The following is an 18,586-nucleotide window of genomic DNA, read 5'->3' as shown; positions in this document are numbered from 1 at the left end:
TCTCTATCTATCATCTATCTATCTATCTATCTATCTATCTATCTATCTATCTATCTATCTATCTATTATATTGCTCATGACTTGCATAGAAGTTGCAAGCAGACAGTACAGCTTGCCTTTAAACAATTCAGTGTTCAAAGTTATGGTACTGAAAAAAACTGGTTTAGGGCCTCTTTTCACACTTATGACCGTTGCAGCGTCCCCATGGCCATGTGATCAAAATTCAGACGCTTGGCAACTGACTCATACTTATGACGGTTCCGGGGTCGTGCGATCCCCTTTCTGCGACCTTCCAACAAGCACAGTCAATGGGCAAAGCCAGATTCACTCAACAGCTGTGTTATTAACTAAACGACTGCAATCATTGAATTAAGAACAGTGGCAAGAAAGGTCTTCAAATGGAGCAAAATTCACAAAATGCACAATTTTCATACTTGGCAGTATAAAATGTTTGGGTTCAATTGTTGTCATATGTCGAAGGCTACCCATAATATATTTCGAGGAAAAGACTGCAAATCTTTTTTAAGGGAGGATCATAAAGGCATGAGTAAGTAATGAGTAGGCTAATTGATTTCTGCAAATGACTGTCTTCCAGGACTGTTCATTAGAATTTTCCCCAGGGTTCAAACATGAGCGACAATTGTCTTCGGTGACCTATATGTAATGAGGGGTAAATTTAACACGGGGATGCGATGCGAATGTGATTTATCTTGGGGGGGGGAGGGGGGTGTCCGCAGAATTTCCCTGCTTGTAACATTTTTGGAACTTTCTCCAGAACCCATCCCAGATTGAAATGAAAAGAATAATTAACTGTGTTGGTTTTCTTCATTTATGGTAATTGATTCATGCAAATTAAATCAGACCGACGGGTTTCAACATGACACCTTTTAAGACATGATGAATGAACAATTCTCTGTATTTGTTAGGACCTAAGCGATTCACCCAAACGAGAGCAGTTCTGGCGTACATACTCTATGACCCTGAAATTCTTGGTTCAGTTCCAAGTGGGGGGAAAGACACTGGATTCATGGAAGTTGCTTGGAAAGATGGCTTAATGGTGGACAGGACCACATGGCTTGAGATCCTGGGCAAAAAAAAAAAAGGAAGAGATGCTGAGAGTTCCTGGGTTTTATTGGGCTTTGAATTTGAGCTTGTGTTCTGATTGGTTGTCAGACTCCCATGGGGGCCATGTAGGGGTAGCTTTGTAGGTTGTCTTTCGAGTCCCAGGCTTGGTTGATTCTTGCTGGGTGATGTAATGGCTTTGGGCAATTCCTCCTATGGCTCTGCCTGAAGGAGGTAGATCTTTGTTATGTAGAATAGACTGGACACTTAATGACCCATGGACAAAGGTGGGGGGCTCAGTTTCTGCCTCCGTTTTAGGGAAAATAGTCTGGCCTTTTAATATTTCCTAAAATATTTCCTTTTTCTAGGAGAGGGGTGGGTGCTAAGTTCCTACACTTATTTAGTTCCTTTTGTTGGAATTAATGGTTTGGAAAATGCTTAAGATTGGCTCAGTTGGTTCCGAGCAACATTCAGTTATAAAACAGTTTCTCCTTGGAAATTCCAAGCTCAAAAATCGTGGCTAAACTTTTGTAGATGAATTCGTGATGTTGCCTAGAATTTTTGTAGATACATTTTTGTAGACGAATTTGCTGTGGACTAGAATGAGTTGAAAATATTCGCCTGGGGTTTTACACATTTTAAAATACCCCGTTTCCCTAAAAACAAGAACCTCCCCAGATCATAAGCCCAATCGGGCTTTTGCCGCGCATGCGCTAAAATAAACCCTTCCCCGAAAATAAGCCCTCCCCGGAAATATTGCAACACAGCAGCAGCCGTGAGGTGACCACATTTGCCACCTCCTGCACCTCAAAAATGATAAGACCTCCCCGAAAATAAGGCCAAGCGCTTATTTCAGGGGGGGGGGTCAAAAGAAAATAAGACCCTGTCTTATTTTCGGGTAAACATGGTATATGTTCTAAAGAGGTAGTCCTCAACTTATGAGCACAATTGGGCCCACAATTTATGTTGCTAGATGAGACAGTTGTTAAGTGAGTTTTGCCCCATTTTGTGACCATTCTTGCCATAGTTGCTAAGCGAATCGCTGCAGTTGTTAATTCAGTAACACAGCCGTTAAGTGAATCTGACTTCTCCATTGACTTTATTTGTCAGAAGTTCGCAAATGTTGATCATATGACCCCAGGGCACTACAACCATCATAAATATGAGTCAGTTGCCAAGCGTCTGATATTGGATCATGCGACTGCAATGGTCGTAAGTATGAACAACGGTCATAAGTCACTTTTTTTCAGCGCTGTTATAACTTGGAATGATCACCAAATGAACTATTGTAAGTCAAGAACGACCTGTACGGCAGTAAAACTCTTCTTCCCGTAATCTTTAACTAAGCGGAAAAGTGCATCCTGGGGCAACATTTTTTTTCAACCAAAAACCATGAAATTGGGTTAACTTACAGAATGCATTCCAAATCCAGGGTCTGCGATGCCTGTGGAATTGAAATTTGGCAAATTTTATAAAACATTTTATGACATAAAAATTATCATAAATACACGAGACTGGTGGTGCGCTGGTTAGAATGTGGCATTGCAGGCTGACTCTGCTCACTGCCAGCAGTTCGATCCTGACCGGCTGAAGGTAGATTCAGCCTTCCATCCTTCTGAGGTCGGTAAAATGAGGACCCAGATTGTTGGGGGGCAATATGCTGGCTCTGTAAACCACTTAGAGAGGGCTGTAAAGCACTGTGAAGAGGTATATAAGTCGAAGTGTTATTGCTATTCCTCCATACGTCCACCCCTCCCTCCCTCCCTCCCTCCCTGCCTGCCTGCCTGCCTCTCTTATTCCCTTTCTCATTCTCCTTCCTGATGGCACAGAGGTTAGAATACAGTATTGGAAGCTGACTCTTCCCACTGCCAGCAGTTCGATCCTGACTGGCTCAAGGTGGACTCAGCCTTCCATTCTTCCGAGGTCAGTATAACGAGGACCCAGATTGTTAGGAGCAATCTGCTGGCTCTGTAAACCACTTAGAGAGGGCTGTAAAGCATTGTGAAGCGGTATATAAATCTTAAGTGCTATTACTTCTCCTCCCCTCTCTCCCTCCCTCCCCCCTTCCTTCCTTCCTCTCTTATTCCCTTTCTCATTTTCCTTCCTGGTGGCACAGAATACAGTATTGCAGGCTGACTGCCCACTGCCAGCAGTTCAATCCTGACCAGCTCAAGAAATAACTCAGCCTTTCATCCATCCAAGGTCAATAAAGTGAGGATTGTTGGGGGCCATAGGCTGACTCTGTAAACCGCTTAGAGAGTGCTGTAGAGCCACATGAAGCGGTATATAAGTCTAAGCGCTATTACTATTGCTGTCATAAACCAGTTTGTGGCATTCTGGAAAATGTCCTAAGACATTTCCCGTGCTTATATTTGACTGCGCTACACAGTTCTACGTCAGTTCTTTTCACGGCGGATACGTCTCTGAATATTTCCCAACTTTTCCAGTGAAGGTAGGACATTAGACCCTCTGTCACTCTTGAAGACATTAAGGAATCTGGCCAGGAATTATTTCCTGAAAGGATGTCCCAACAGATCACAGATTGTCTAGTTTAAACCACGTAGCTGAATCCCTTAGGACACTATTTAATGGATTAATATTATTTTTCTATCCCAGTTCTGCTAAAATCTAAGATGCCTAAGATTGTCCACAGGGGCTTTTTGTCAAATCAGATCAATTATTGACCAGAGCAATATCAGTCCACATTATTGCAATTACACAACATTCTAACCTATTTTCTTAACATCAAAACCAGAGAAATCCACTACTTAAAGCAATACAAACTCTCCAAACTACAGCTAGTCCTCAACTTGCCATGGTTCACTTAGTGATTATTCAAAGTGGGGGGAAAAAGCAAACTTGTGACCCTTTTTCAGACTTACGACCGTTGCAAGAATCTCATAGTCACGTGATTTACATTTGGAAGCTTGCAAACTGACTCACTTTTATGACGGTTGCACTGTCCCGGTGTGTGGGTCTGTGCATGTCATATGATCACCAAAGTCAATGAAGAAGCCAGATTCACTTAACAACTGCAGTGATTCACTTAACAACTGTGCCAAGAAAATTCATAAAATGGGGCAAAACTCACTTAACAAATTTCTCACTTAGCAACAGAAATTCTGGGCTTAATTGTGGTCGTAAGTGAAGGACTACCTGTATTTTAATGTGTTCAGTTTTTATACTTTTAATATAGCTATTATGCTGTTTTAACTTTTGGTTGGGTGTTGGCCAGAGACGATTATAAGATGGGCAGTTATATAAAAGTTTTACATAAATAAATCCAATTCTATCCTGATAATCTCAGCTCTAACATGTATAATATCATCATGCTATCTCTCGTTTAGTTCAACCCTCAGTCACTTCCCTGTCTGCTTTTAAAAATCATTCCTGTTTGTTTGCTATAAATTGGTAAAATATATCATTATGACAGAGGTGGCATTAAGTCAGTTCAGTCCGGTTTGCCCAAACTGGTAGAATAAATCACGAGTGGCTAAGACGCTGAGCTTGTTGATCGAAAGGTCGGCAGTTCGGTGGTTCGAATCCCTAGCGCTGCATAACGGAGTGAGCTCCTGTTACTTGTCCCAGCTTCTGCCGACCTAGCCGTTCTAAAACACGTAAACAATGCAAGTAGAAAAATAGGAACCACCTTTGGTGGGAAGGTAACAGCTTTCCGTGTGCCCTCGGCGTTTAGCCATGCCGGCCACATGACCACGGAGACGTCTTCGGACAGCGCTGGCTCTTCAGCTTTGAAACGGAGATGAGCACCGCCCCCTAGAGTTGGGAACGACTAGCACATATGTGTGAGGGGAACCTTACCTTTACCATTGTACTAGGTTTGTATAGTGATGCTTTTTAGAGTAAATAGGCTGAAAATTCATTTCTCATTAATTGACAGCATTTTGCCAAAGTACAGTTGAAAGAAATCTTGGTTCGGATATTAAGGAGCCAGTAATAACCCTACACTGAATTAACCAGTTATAAGTAAATTGCTACGAGAAGCTGCCGTCATAATGATTAGAGAGGAAAGATGTACAATTAACCCGAAGGTCTAAGAACGAACATCTCGGGTCTTTCATTAACAAGGATATTCTGAATAGCCTGGTGGTTTGATTTATGCCTCGTCTCTCAAACTGAAAGGAATTGACTTGGCTATGAAAACATCACCGAATGCCTTCTGGCACTAATAATGAGGCTGTTGAAACCGCATTAACTACTTTAAGAAGGACAATGGAAGTACTCGCTGCTCATTAGAATGAAATAAGGAGCCAGCCTGGAACCGTTGGCATCAAAGAGGGCAAATAAAAAGCTTTTGACAGCCCCATGTTGGCCCGTTAGATGGGCAAAAAGATGCAGGAGCCCTTCGTGCTGTCTGAAGTCGGTTGTTGGTTTGCAAATGTTTTGTTACCCTACCAGGTAACATCATCAGTGCTAGAGGGGAGTGAGGTTTGCTCTCTGTTTATGTACAAAGGGCTTGCTCTTTCAGCATTGATGGGGGTGTTGTTTTCTTTGCTTGGTAGGTCCTTGATTGGTCTGCTGTTTACTGTTCGATAGTTTTGTTCTGACAGAGGCTTCCCAAGAGCATGAAACAAACTCCTTCTCCTGACAAAACCCTTTTTATTAATTTTCTGTGAATTCTGCTCATTCACATCCAGCAAAGTCTTTCAAGGGAGGATTTACAGTCACAGACCTTCTCTGGCTTGGAGAGCTGACAGGCCGATATCTGCAAAACTTGGCAAGGAGTCTCGGAGAGTCACGAACCAATTAAGCGAACTAATGGCCTCCTGCAAACTCCACTCCCCTTTCACTCCTCTTTTATTTCCTCTGGGAGGGGGCATTCATCGTCCACCTGTGGCCTTACTCCCAAGTCGACCCCTGTTCCTTAGCTGTTCCCTTCGTCTGGCAACTCTGTGCATGCGTACTTGAGAAACGGGCTCCAGCTGTTCTTCTGCCCCACTGATCTCCGACTCCAAAGGCAGCTGATAACTATCAGACGGCCCTGGCCCCCTCTCTGCCTCCGATGCAGAGCCCTCATCAGAGCCTTCCCCAGACTCCAGGACTGGCCCATCTTCCTCCCCAACCTCCTCACAGTTCGAATCTGCTGCCAGCTCCGCTTGCAGCACGTTTAACACCAGAATTAATGTGAGACCAACAATTGAACAATAAACAACACTCCAGTCAAGGAACTACCAACTCCGACGGGGTAACGAAATGTCTACAAACAAACATCCAAGCTCAGAGAGTATGAGGGCCTCCACATTCCTATCCTAAGCTACAGATATTATCTTCCACAGATAGTCCTCGGCTTACAACAGTCCGTTTAGCAACTGTTTGAAGTTACAACGCCGCTGAAAAAAGTGGCTGATGACCGTTTTTCACATTTACGACCATTGCAGCATCACATGATCAAAATTCAGACACTCAGCAACCGACTCATATTTATGACGGTGGCAATGTCCTGGGGTCATTTGACCCCCTTTTGTAACCTTCTGACCAGCAACCTCAATGGGGAAGTCAAATCCACTTCACAACCATGTTCCTAACTTAAGAACCTCAGCGACTCGCTTACCAAGAAAAGCAAGAAAAGTCGTAAAACGGGGCCAAACTCCCTTAACCAACCCCTCACCCAACAGCATCAATGTTGGGGTTCAATTGTGGTCGTAGGTTGAGGACTAGTTGTATTGATATGCAAGGTGTACTTTTGGTTTTCAGGATTTTACTTTTTTTTAACTAGATAAGAAAATCAAAATTATTTTCTTTTCCTTTTTTTTGCCTGTAGGAAAATGCAAAAAATTGCAGGACCAATTATTCTATAGTTTCTTCTTGACTGTTGTTTTCCTCACTAATGTTGAACTGGCCAGAAAAACACTATGGGCCCTACATGTAGACCAAAAGTGGCATTCAGCAGGTTCTGACCAGTTCTGGAGAACTGGTAGTTAAGAGAACCGGTAAATACCACCTCTGGCTGGCCCCACCCCCATCTATTCTCTGCCTCCCAAGTCCCAGTTGATCGGGAGGGAATGGAGATTTTGCAGTATCCTTTCCCTGGAGTGGGGAGGGAATGGGGATTTTACAGTATCCTTCCCCTACAAGGCCCACCATGCCACGCCCACCAAGCCATGCCACACTCACCAAGCCACACCCACAGAACCGGTGGTAAAAAAAAATTGAATCCCACCACTGATGTAAACATGGAGAGCTTTGTCAAATGCAAACCACAGCCTTCACTGACCTTCCACTTCTCTCTGAAATTGTTTTAACTTAGATCAGGCCTGAGCAAATGCCTGGTAGTTAAATTAATTATTGTTGGTTTCTCCCAGCTGTGTATCCATTTGCTTCTCATTTTCTAACCGCCCGGCTCTCGGCGAGCGTATGCTGGCTGAGCATGCAAAGAGTCCTCCTGGGAGCCCTCCCAAAATTGCGTTTTCATTAGAAGAAAGGTAGTCAATATGCTATAAATCATTTTACAGCATGTCATCCTCAACTACATTTTTGGGGATGGGGGGGGGGAACCCTCCCTCTATAATAATGATATTCTAGGCGTCTCATCGTACTCCTGAGTTAATACACCACAATCTCTTTCAGCTTCAAGTTTTAAGCCTTATCCTTTGGTAAAGATCGGATCTGTTTTCTCATTCCTAAGATTTCTTTTCTCTTTAGCTGTTTGGTATTCGTAATTTCATTCAAACTATAAGAGAATTGGGGATATTATTTATATACAACTAGCTGATAACCCGGCGCTGCCCGGGTATTTATTTAGCCCAACCTTCCTTCCATGAACATTGCCGCAATTTCTAATATTGGATTTCCCCCCTCCCCTTACCAGAGGGAGCCCCCTTGTGGACTACTGTGAAGCCATTTTACGGTAGTACAGTAGAAGCCGTTTTGAGGCACAACAGCCTGTATCTTAACAGAAAACGCCCCCCGAGGGGCGTTGGGGTGTCTTACCCCCACAATATTTGTTTCCAGAGCATAAATCATCTGTGTACAAAGTTTGGTTGAAATTGTTTGAGACGTTCCAGAGTTATGCTGGAACACACACACACACCGCCATTTATATATAGCGACAGAGATTATTGAGGAGAGTATAAGGAATACACTTAAAAAGATAGGTCACCTTCTAAAGTTAGAGTGGCTGACTTACACAATGGTCTTGTATAGGTAGTTCTCTCAACCGTAACCGAGCCCCAAATTTCTGTTGCTAAGTGAGACTTGCCCCCTTTTACAACCTTATTTGCCACAGTGGTTAAGTGAATCACTGCAGATGTTAAGTTAGGAACAGAGTTGTTCCATGAATCCGGCTTCCTCATTGACGTTGCTTGTCAGAAGGTCACAAAAGGGGACCACGTGGCCCAGGGGACACTGTAGCAGCCATAAATATGAGTCAGTTGCCAAGCATCTGAATTTTGAACACATGACCATGGGGAGGCTACAACGGTTGTAAGTGTGAGAAACAGTCATAAGGGGCAGGCATGAAGTCCTATTTTCTTCACTACCGGTTCAGTAGCGGGAGCATACTTCTGGACATGCGCAGGAACTTCTGCATAGCTTGGCCGCCACTACCGACTCGACTGAACCACCGGCACTACCGGTTAGGCCGAACCAGTGCAAACTGGCAAAATACCACCTCAGATAAGGGTTTTTTTCCCCCATCCCGTTGTAATTTCAAACAGTCACTAAATGAAGTTGAGGACTACCCGTATTACATTTTTTTACTTAAAAGACTTCTATGGCTGCCCATCTTAAGCAACTCTGGGCAGGCTTGCAACAATCATAAAACCAATAAATAAAACAATCACACACACAAAAATAGAAACAACAAAGCAATGAACAAAAACCCTACACCACAGGGGTGTCAAGCTCAATTTCATTGAGGGCTGCATCAGGGCTGTGATTGACCTCGGGGGGGGGGAGGTGGGCATGGCTGACTGGGTGGGCATGGCCAGCTTGATGCTACTCCCCAAACTGCTGGCATGTTTCCTCTTCGCAAAGCCATTGCTGGCCCGATCTTTCCTCTTCTCACTGGGTAGACCAGGACGGCCCCGCAGGCCGAATTCAACCACATCCAGCCCACATCCTGCCTTGAGTTTGACATCCCTGCCCTACACCATAAGATCGCTCTGGGGATGCCCCAAAACAGGCTCAATTGCCAGCCTTCCATGTTTCTATCCATGCAATCACAGCATCTTGGTTACAAGCAAAGTCTTAAGAGCCTACCAAAAGGCTAGGGTCGGCAACCTTAAACACCCAAAGAGCCATTTGGACCTGTTTCCCATAGGAAAAAAAAAACACTGGGAGCCACAAAAATCTTCCCATGCCTGACTATTTCCTGAGCGGCCACAGAACTAGCATATGTAGTATGAATTAAACGTTCTGTTTCCTTCTGCAACTTTTCTTTTCTTGGATTTATCCATGGTTGGCCTACGGGGTGGTGAAAAAGCTCAATAAACCGTGTGGCAGGAGGTGTCACACATTGGGGGTTGTGACACATATTTTGAGCGACAGGGAGCCGCAGCAGAAGGATGAAAGAGCCACATGCAGCTCCAGAGCCACAGGTTGCTGACACCTGGGCTAGGCTAAAGACTGTCAAATTTTCAGCAGGAAGGTGTTCCACGGGGTAGGGGCAGCCATGGAAACGTCAGGCGTCCTACTAGATGACATGATTTCAGGGAGGGGCCCGGATAGGATGTCCACCCTATCTGATGTGATGAATTGGGTGGATATGAAAGAAAAGTGATCCTAGAAATAGCCAGATCATGTACCATGTAAGATTATGATTCCGTAGGAGAAGAACAGGCAGAGCCGGAAGGTGGAGTTAAGTGAGTCATTAGTTTAGAATCGTTACATTCCCACAAATGGTGTGATTCACGGGGATCAAACTCCATTACGTCATGGGGTGCATCATGACACATATCACACCGTTTTTTCGCCTTTGTGGAGCTGGGGTGGGCTTGGCTTGCATGTGACGCATCCAGCCCGTGGGCCGCCATTTCGACAGGCCCGGTCTAAATCCAACTCCTCTTGAATTCCATTGGCCAAAGAGCTCTTCCTAGTGGCAACAAATTTAATCCAGAGAATTACAGATCTTTTCCCGAACTAAAATTGGAGACTCTTGCACGGCTTTCCTGTTGCCGTTGAAACCCATAAAGATGCACGCAAACCTTTCAACTATGACACGAGAAACAAATCATACTTTGATTTTTTAAAAAAAGATTGAGTTTACTGCAAGAACGTGGCTTCTGCCTGCCACTTTTGTAGGCCGGATTGGACTGACGCAGTTCATTTGTATCCATATAGTTTACCAGTGTGCTTAAAAATAGATTGCAAAGTGCAGTAATTGTAAAAGTCCCATTCTATGGCTCACCAGTCACAATTCCTGGCTGGCACTCGCTCTGCTATCGATCCCAAGTGGAGCAATTAACGTACAGCTTGTAGGTGAAGTGATTACTTTGAGAATACCCATGGAAGTTGACGATTTTTGAACATGCACATCGTTTAATTAAATGCACAAGTCCCAACCTGTTCCCCGAAGAACGTTAATCTCCAAACCTCCTCTGGATTCATTATTTCTGGAAGTGCATTTTGATTGCTCTTTCCTTGATGGATGCAGCCGGTATATCAAGCTACCTTCTGAAGGTCTTCGGATTGATTCCAAGCATATGTTTCTTCAGATGTATATTAAAATTCGACAACTTTATAAGACCCTGGAAGCTGTTTGTGGACTTTCTACGTGTTAAACACAACAACAGATGGCTAACAGAGGGATTTGAAGATTAGTGCAATGTTTGGGCTAATCCTGTGATGGCGAACCTATGGCACCACATATGGCAACCACAGGTGGCACGCAGGGCCCTCTCTGTGGGCACGTGAGCTGTCGCACCAGCTCAGCTCCACTGCGTATGCGCACGTCCACACGCCACCCACTGGCCAGCTGATTTTTGGGTCTCTGCCACGCATGCATAGGGGATGCATACTGGAGACATGCGCGCATGTGCGGGGGCAGAGGTGTCACGCATGGGGAGAGGAGGGTCATGCATGCATCTGCTGGGAGGGTGGGGAGTGCAGTGCCCTGCCCGCAGCCCGTTTTTGGTTCCAGGAGACCGGAGGGAGGCAGGCACACGCTTTCAGCACACGACAAGAAAATAGTTAGCCATCACTCGGCTAACCTGTTGACTTTTTTTTTTTTTTTTTAACATATATATCATGATTCAATGTTGGGTCAATTTGATTATTAGACAGACTTTAAATAAATAAGCAATAGTAAACGAACAATATTAAATAAACCAATATTCCAGATGAGGAATATTGGTTTATTAAAGATAGCATGCTTGTTTAAAAAGCTTATCGCTGTCCTTCATAAATTCTTTTTCATCCCCGTAGGTTGTTATGCACAGATTATCTTAATAAATCAGTTGTGTTGTGGACTTTACCGTAAGTCTTCAACCCTTCTTCCTCCAATAAGCGTCTTGGAATAATTATAGTTGGAGACCCATTATGCAGTGGTGGGATGCAACCGGTTTAACAACCATTTCGCTTGCGCACATGTGCATCACTCAAAAAAACGACCTTTTTAAGCTTCAAAACTTACCTTCTATGTCAGCACGTGCGAGTAAAACAGCTGACGCACAGCAATCCGCTATGCCGCGTGAATCAGCTGAGCTAAAAACCAGAGAAATATAGACCAGGAAAGTGCAGGGGCAAGTGGGCGGGGCCAAGTGCTCACCAGAATGACCAGTTCACCTGAACCGGTCCGAACCGGCTGAATCCCACCCCTGCTATTAGGTAACGGGAGAGGAAACTATCAATTTTCTTTTAATTTACTTTTAGGTTTCCAGCCAGGATGGATTGTTTATGTTTAATGTTAGATCCATTGATATTTGGGTTCCTTTCCCCAGTGGTGGGTTCCGGATCCGGTTGCAACCGGTATGATGCAATGGGGCTGCGCGTCCACCACATGCACACACACAGTGCACACATGCGTACTTAACACTTGCGACGCTCCGTCACAGCTCCGCAACATTCCAGTTGCTCGGCGGAGCATCGCGCTTCGTGCACCTGCGCGAAAGCCTCAATCGGCTCCAATACAGGTAAGTAGCGTGGGTGGGCCCTCCAGAGCACCGTACCGGAACGGTACCTGGTGCTCCCAGCAGGCACTGGTACACTCGTACCGGAGCATACCGGTCATATCCCACCACTGCCCCCCCCCCTTTTTTTTGTACACAAGAATTTTTTTCTCCTGGTTAGTGTTGGGTATTTATTTTTCTGTTTTCCTATTTTGTATTTTATTCTTGTTGATAAAAATAAATAAATCAGATGTATTAAAATTCTAGCTGTGAAAACTTGGGAGAATTACTGGCGGAAGGCGGGTTGAAGACTTAAGGTTTACAATGCAACTGAATTATATAGATAAATCTGTGCATGATAGCCTACAGGAATGAAAAAGAATTGATGAAAAAATATATATTTCAGAAAAGTCACTACTGAAGGATATTTGTTTTTCTGTTTTTCTTAAAATATTAAAGAACTGGCTTCTGAAGCAGATGATGTCTTTTTTCCAGTTTTATTCTGAATAGAAAAATCTATACAAAAATAAGTTATTTTTCCTTCAAGACTTGTAAGGACTGCAACTAATTTTAATAGGCTGACAGCTCATTCAGGACTTTGACTTTATAATGGCAGGTGCAGATTTACAATATCAGTAAATTATGATAGTATTATTTTGAGACAGCTATAACCTACCAAAGTACATGCTACCTTCCTTCTCCTAGATCTGCAGTTCTTTCTCTTAAGGATTGCCATATTTTTCAGAGCATAAGACGCTCCAAAGTATAAGATGCACCTAGCTTTTGGGGAGAAAAACAAGAAAAATATCTGCCTCTGCCTCCCAGCAATTTGCCTCCTTGCAGCAAACAGGAAACAGCCTATTTCAGTTTCAGCACAGCCTGATTAGCACAAGCAGCTGATTGTCAGGCCTCCCAACAATCAGCTGTATCAGGCTGCAGGGATTGCCATAGCCTATTGCCGGCTCCACGTGCCCCATTTTCAGCCTTCGTGCGCCCCATTTTCTACCCATTCCAGGCGGTGGGGATCAAAATGGATGGAAAATGGGGCAAGTGGAGGCCAAAAATGGGGCGCGCAGAGGGCCAAAATGAGGTGTGGGGGCCGAAAATGGGGCATGTGGAGGCAGCAATAGGTAATGGCAATCCCTGAAGCCTGAAACAGCTGATGGTCGGGAGGCCGATCCAACCGAGAATCAGCTGCTTGTGCTAATCAGGCTGTGTTGAAGCCGAAACTGAAAGTCTGTTTGCTGTTTGCTGCAAGGAGGCAAATTGCTGGGAGGCAGAGGCCAAAGGGTGGGGGTTGGTGGGTGGGTGGGGCTACATTTGGTGTATAAGATGCACCCAAATTTACACCCTCTTGTAGGAGGGGGAAAAGTGCGTGTCATACTCCAAATAATGTGGTAGTTAAAAACCTGCTCTACCACATTTTTAAATCAGGTCAAAGGATAACAATATTAGTTTTCTTTTTATAAGCCACAGTTTAGTAATAGCTGAAGGCAGAATCCCAGTACAATCTAGGTTTCTATTTCCATTCATCATAGAAACCCAGCTTAGTTGTGGGCTAGTTCCGATTAACACTGTCCGAACAAGCGGAGTGTGTGGACTGAAAATATAAGATGATATTTTTTTTTGTCCTTTTGATTAATTTCTTCCACTCGTTTAAGTTGTTTAATGATAGGGCATGTTTGTTAGCAAGAAAAAAAGGGGGTCCCAAAGGTGCTTTTTCAAAAAGAACTGGACTTCCTTGTTTTTCCTTGAAGACCTTTCGCTTCTCAGCCAAGAAGCTTCTTCAGTTCTGACTCAATGGTAGAGGATGAAAAGATTTATCTTCCTCGCAGTCATCTGGTCATTAGCACTCTCTCTGAGAGTCATTGAGGCCGCTTGGAGGTTTATCTGTGCCCTCTGGGGCACCTGAGTAGTGCAAATGGGTGTGGAGCCTTCTTGGAACTGCTGGAAGGACTGTGTGGTAAACCGGAGGTAAATGATGTCGTATCCCTCCCCCTCTGTTGAGAGAGGGCTGTTCAATTTTGACAAAGATGGCCTCTTTGACCCCTTTTTCAAACCAGCAGTCCTCTATGTCTATAATGTGGGCTTTGCTATCTTCAAAAGAGTGGCCTTTTGTCTTCCAAATGAAGATGGACTGCTGAATCTTGTCCTGATGGGTTTGTTCTCCTATGTTATGCCATGCGTTTGTGAGACTGCTCCACAAATGGTTATTTAATTCTTTCCCTATTCTTTTCAGTTTTACAGGCGATTCCAAGTTAGCGTCTAGTATGCGTTACGTGGAAACACAATCTATGCAAATTGGAGCATCGTATATGATTCAGTTCAACCTGGTGATGGGCTGTGGCCAGCATTACACCCCCCACATGGACAATCAGGTGAAACTGGAATACTCCACTAATCATGGCCTTACTTGGCATCTGGTTCAAGAGGTAAGTCTGATTAAGGGAGATATTTCCTCCCAGAGAACATTCGTGAAATCTGTCGTTCTGTCTGTCTGTGTATCTATCATCTATCTCCATCTTATTTATCTCAGTCTGTCTATCATCTATATTGTCTATCTGTCTATCATCTATATATCTATATCTATATCATTTATCTCTATCACCTATTGCCTGTCTGCAAATCTCTCTCTCCTATATCTTCTGTCTGTCTGTCTGTCTGTCTGTCTGTCTGTCTGTCTGTCTGTCTGTCTGTCTGTCTGTCTGTCTGTCTGTCTGTCTATCTATCTATTTATCTATATATCATCTATCTCTTATCTATCTATCATCTATATCATCTATAATTTCTATCTATCTATCCATCTATCTATCATTTATATCTATCTATCTATATCATATATATCATTTATCTATCTATATCTATCTATCTATGTATCTATCTATCATCTATCTATCTATCTATCTATCTATCTATCTATCTATCTATCTACCTATCTATCCATATCATCTATAGCTATATATATATATGATATATATAGCTATATCATCTATAGCTATAAATGTATATCTATGATATACATTTATAGCTATCTATCTATATCATTTATCATTATAGTTATCTATCTAATCTATATCAGCTATTTATATCTTTATCTATCTATCTATCTATCATCTATCTATCTATCTATCTATCTATCTATCTATCTATCTATCTATCTATCTATCTATCTAAGATATATCTATATCTATCTATCTATCTATCTATCTATCTATCTATCTATCTATCTATCTATCTATCTATCTATCTAAGATATATCTATATCTATCTATCTATCTATCTATCTATCTATCTATCTATCTATCTATCTAATCTAACTAATCTATCTATACCGTTTATATCTATCTCTCTATCTAATCTATCTTATCTATCCTATCTGTTTATCATTATCTTTATCATCTATCTATATCATTTATATACATCCATCTGTCTGTCTATCATGCAACAATGGAATAATAGAAAAAGCTGCATGATCAATGTTTCACAAATTCTTTTTAAGTCAGAAATCGAAACTAATGAGGGAATTGTGACAACTATAGAAAGGGATTTAGCCAGAAGTCAACATATAATTTATAGGTTTAGCAAACATCTAAGGCTAAATCATAATCATGTGCGGATATCTTTTCAAGCTTCTGATTGAAGAGAACCTTCTTGAATTGTGGTTTATAAACAATGTACATTTCTTATTTAGTGCTAACCCTTGTTTATTATTGCCTCCAAAAAAGGCACATTATAATGTCTATTCTTTTTAACAAGGAAGTTATATTGATGGTTTAGAGACACCCTTGTCCCCCAATTCTCTTGTTACTCTTATGTATTTAATTGATCAACATATATCATTTTACCTGCTCATTTTTCAATCGTTTCAACTTCATTATATTTCTGTAAATAAGAAACAGCTTTGCTCTGACCCCAACCCCTGGTATTTGAAATATAAAATGTTTGTAAATAGTACTGAAGTTTAGCAGTGCTGGCACAAAATAATGTTGCTTCAGTGCCTGTTCAAATATTTTATTTCTGCAGAAACATCTGCAGAATTAAACAACACTCTAGTCCATCATAATATCTTCATATTAATTTTCATGTATTTGTGTTTGTATGTTTCCTTAAGGAATGTCTTCCAAGCATGCCCAGTTGCCAAGAATTTACTCCAGCAAGTATCTACCACTCCAGTGAATATACAAAATGGAGAAGAATCACCGTCCTTTTACCCCAGAAAACATGGTAATAGTGTAACTTCTTAGGTTTTTGTACATGCATAGCGATATACCGTATTTTTCGGAGTATAAGACATACCTTTTTCCCTCAAAAAGGAGGCTGAAAATCTTATACACTGAATACAGCATTTTTTGCCTCCCGAAACCCCGCCCCTTCACCAAATAGCATCTAAAAGTAAATCAGAGTCCAAGGCAAAGTATTGATCAAAGTTCCAATTTATTAAGAGAGCCATGTTGGCACATCTGTGGAAAACCCGAATCTGAAAGCTTTCTGGGTTTTCCCCACCCAGTTGAAAGTTCAAGATCTTGCCCCCACACCCACAAGTCCATCACATGGTCCAATCTCCCAGTCAGGTGCAGAGGTGCAAAGACAAAGGATGACCTTGGCTTTCTAGAAAGAATGTTGTTATGGCTACATAACATCTAACTCCGTACAATCCCCCCCTCCCATTTTCCCACAATAGAAAATGCATAGCAGAATAATAGAAATTGTGGCAGGCCAAAGACCCAAAAGAAAAGATGGCTCCAGGCCTGACAGAAAGCCTCCAGAGCCTGGGGAAGGTGAAAACAGGGCCCCCGCCATGGTGAAGAAGGCCGACTAGGCCACGCCCACTATGGCCACGCCCACCCAACAACCGGGCAGAGAACCCATTGCTGAAATTTTTGAAGCACACCCCTGGTTCAGATGTCCTTGGCATGAATTGCCATGAACATCTTGTTAGTTTTTCAGCAACATATGTACCTGCAGTACATCTGAGTCAACCAGATTTTTGACTGTCATTTTTATGACCAGAATCTGCCTTATTAGAAAATATATGGCATTTGGTAGCTTGTCCTGGAACGTATCAGCCCGATGCACCTGTTTTCTGGACTTTATTGTACATGACTTATATGTTTCTAATGCTGATGGAAATTAATTTCATTTTTATGGAAGGCATTAACATAAGAACGGGCTTAATGAGATGCAAGCAGCTGCCAGTTGCTGCCTTCATCAACAAATCAACACCAAACATCTGATCTGCTGGATAATTAGATAAATGTAATTAACAGTTAACTCGGAAGGTAGAAAAACATAATTTGATTGGCTCTTGGTCCTTTGGCCTCCTTAATAGTGTTTTTAAAAGGTAGCACTTACTCTGAATTTATTGAGAAAACACTGCTTGTGCTTTGCTTGAAGTGGAATTTGTTTGTTGCACTTAAAAATTGCAATGATTTAAGGCTGTTTAAGGGACGCAGGGGCTCAGTGGCTAAGACACTGAGCTAGTTGATCAGAAAGGTCGGCAGTTCAGCGGTTCGAATCCCTAGCGCCGCGTAACGGAGTGAGCTCCCATGACTCTTCCCGGAATATGACATTGACTTAATTGAATAGGAAGTGAAATAGCCTACAGGTATACATCTTATACAGGTATTCCTCCACTTACAACCACAATTGGGCCCAATATTTCTGTTGTTAAGTGAGACATTTGTTAAGTGAGTTTGGCCCCATTTTGTGACCTTTCTTACCACCGTTGTTAAGTGAGTCGCTGCAGGTAAGTTAGTAACCCAGTTGTTAAGTGAATCTGGCTTCCCTATTTATTCTGCTCATCAGAAGGGGATCCCATGATCTTGGGATCGCCGTCAATATGAAACAGTTGCCAAGCATCTGAATTTTGATCATGTGATCCTGGGGATGCTACAAAAGTTGTAACTGTGAAAAACAGTCACAGGTTACTTTTTTTCAGGGCTGTTGTAACTTTGAACAGTCACTAAATGAACCGTTCTAAATTGCGGATTGCTTGAAATTTTAGAGCTTCCAGAATTTATTCTCAAATATATAAAATAGAATGGAATGGAATGGAATGGAATGGAATAGAATAGAATAGAATAGAATAGAATAGAATAGAATAGAATAGAATAGAATAGAATAGAATAGAATAGAATAGAATAGAATAGAATAGAATAGAATATATGAATGGAATGGAATACAAATGGAATAGAATAGAATAGAATAGAATAGAATAGAATAGAATAGAATAGAATAGAATAGAATAGAATAGAATAGAATAGAATAGAAAATATGGAATAGAATAGAATGGAATAGAATAGAAAATATGGAGTGGAATGGAATACAAATGGAATAGAATATAAATAGAATAGAATATATGGAATGGAATGGAATGGAATGGAATAGAATAGAATAGAATAGAATAGAATAGAATAGAATAGAATAGAATAGAATAGAATAGAATAGAATAGAAAATATGG

The 18,586-nt window shown here is 42.1% G+C and overlaps 1 protein-coding gene across 4 annotated transcripts in view; it reads left to right on the top strand.

The window, feature by feature from the left end:
* The window catches only part of RELN (reelin), a 351,649-nt gene that overhangs the window by 220,982 nt on the left and 112,081 nt on the right, over positions 1-18,586 (top strand). For all 4 annotated transcript variants that reach the window (XM_081957930.1, XM_081957928.1, XM_081957927.1 and 1 more), the window contains 2 exons: positions 14,365-14,557; positions 16,237-16,349. In XM_081957930.1, the coding sequence (XP_081814056.1) occupies positions 14,365-14,557; positions 16,237-16,349 (306 nt within the window). The remainder of the gene's footprint in view (positions 1-14,364; positions 14,558-16,236; positions 16,350-18,586) is intronic.

This window comes from Natrix helvetica (genome assembly GCF_964273705.1).
Source record: "Natrix helvetica genome assembly, chromosome: 6".
NCBI lineage: Eukaryota > Metazoa > Chordata > Lepidosauria > Squamata > Natricidae > Natrix > Natrix helvetica.
Note: the sequence above shows the minus strand (reverse complement) of the source record. Positions and strands in the feature narration are given on the sequence as shown.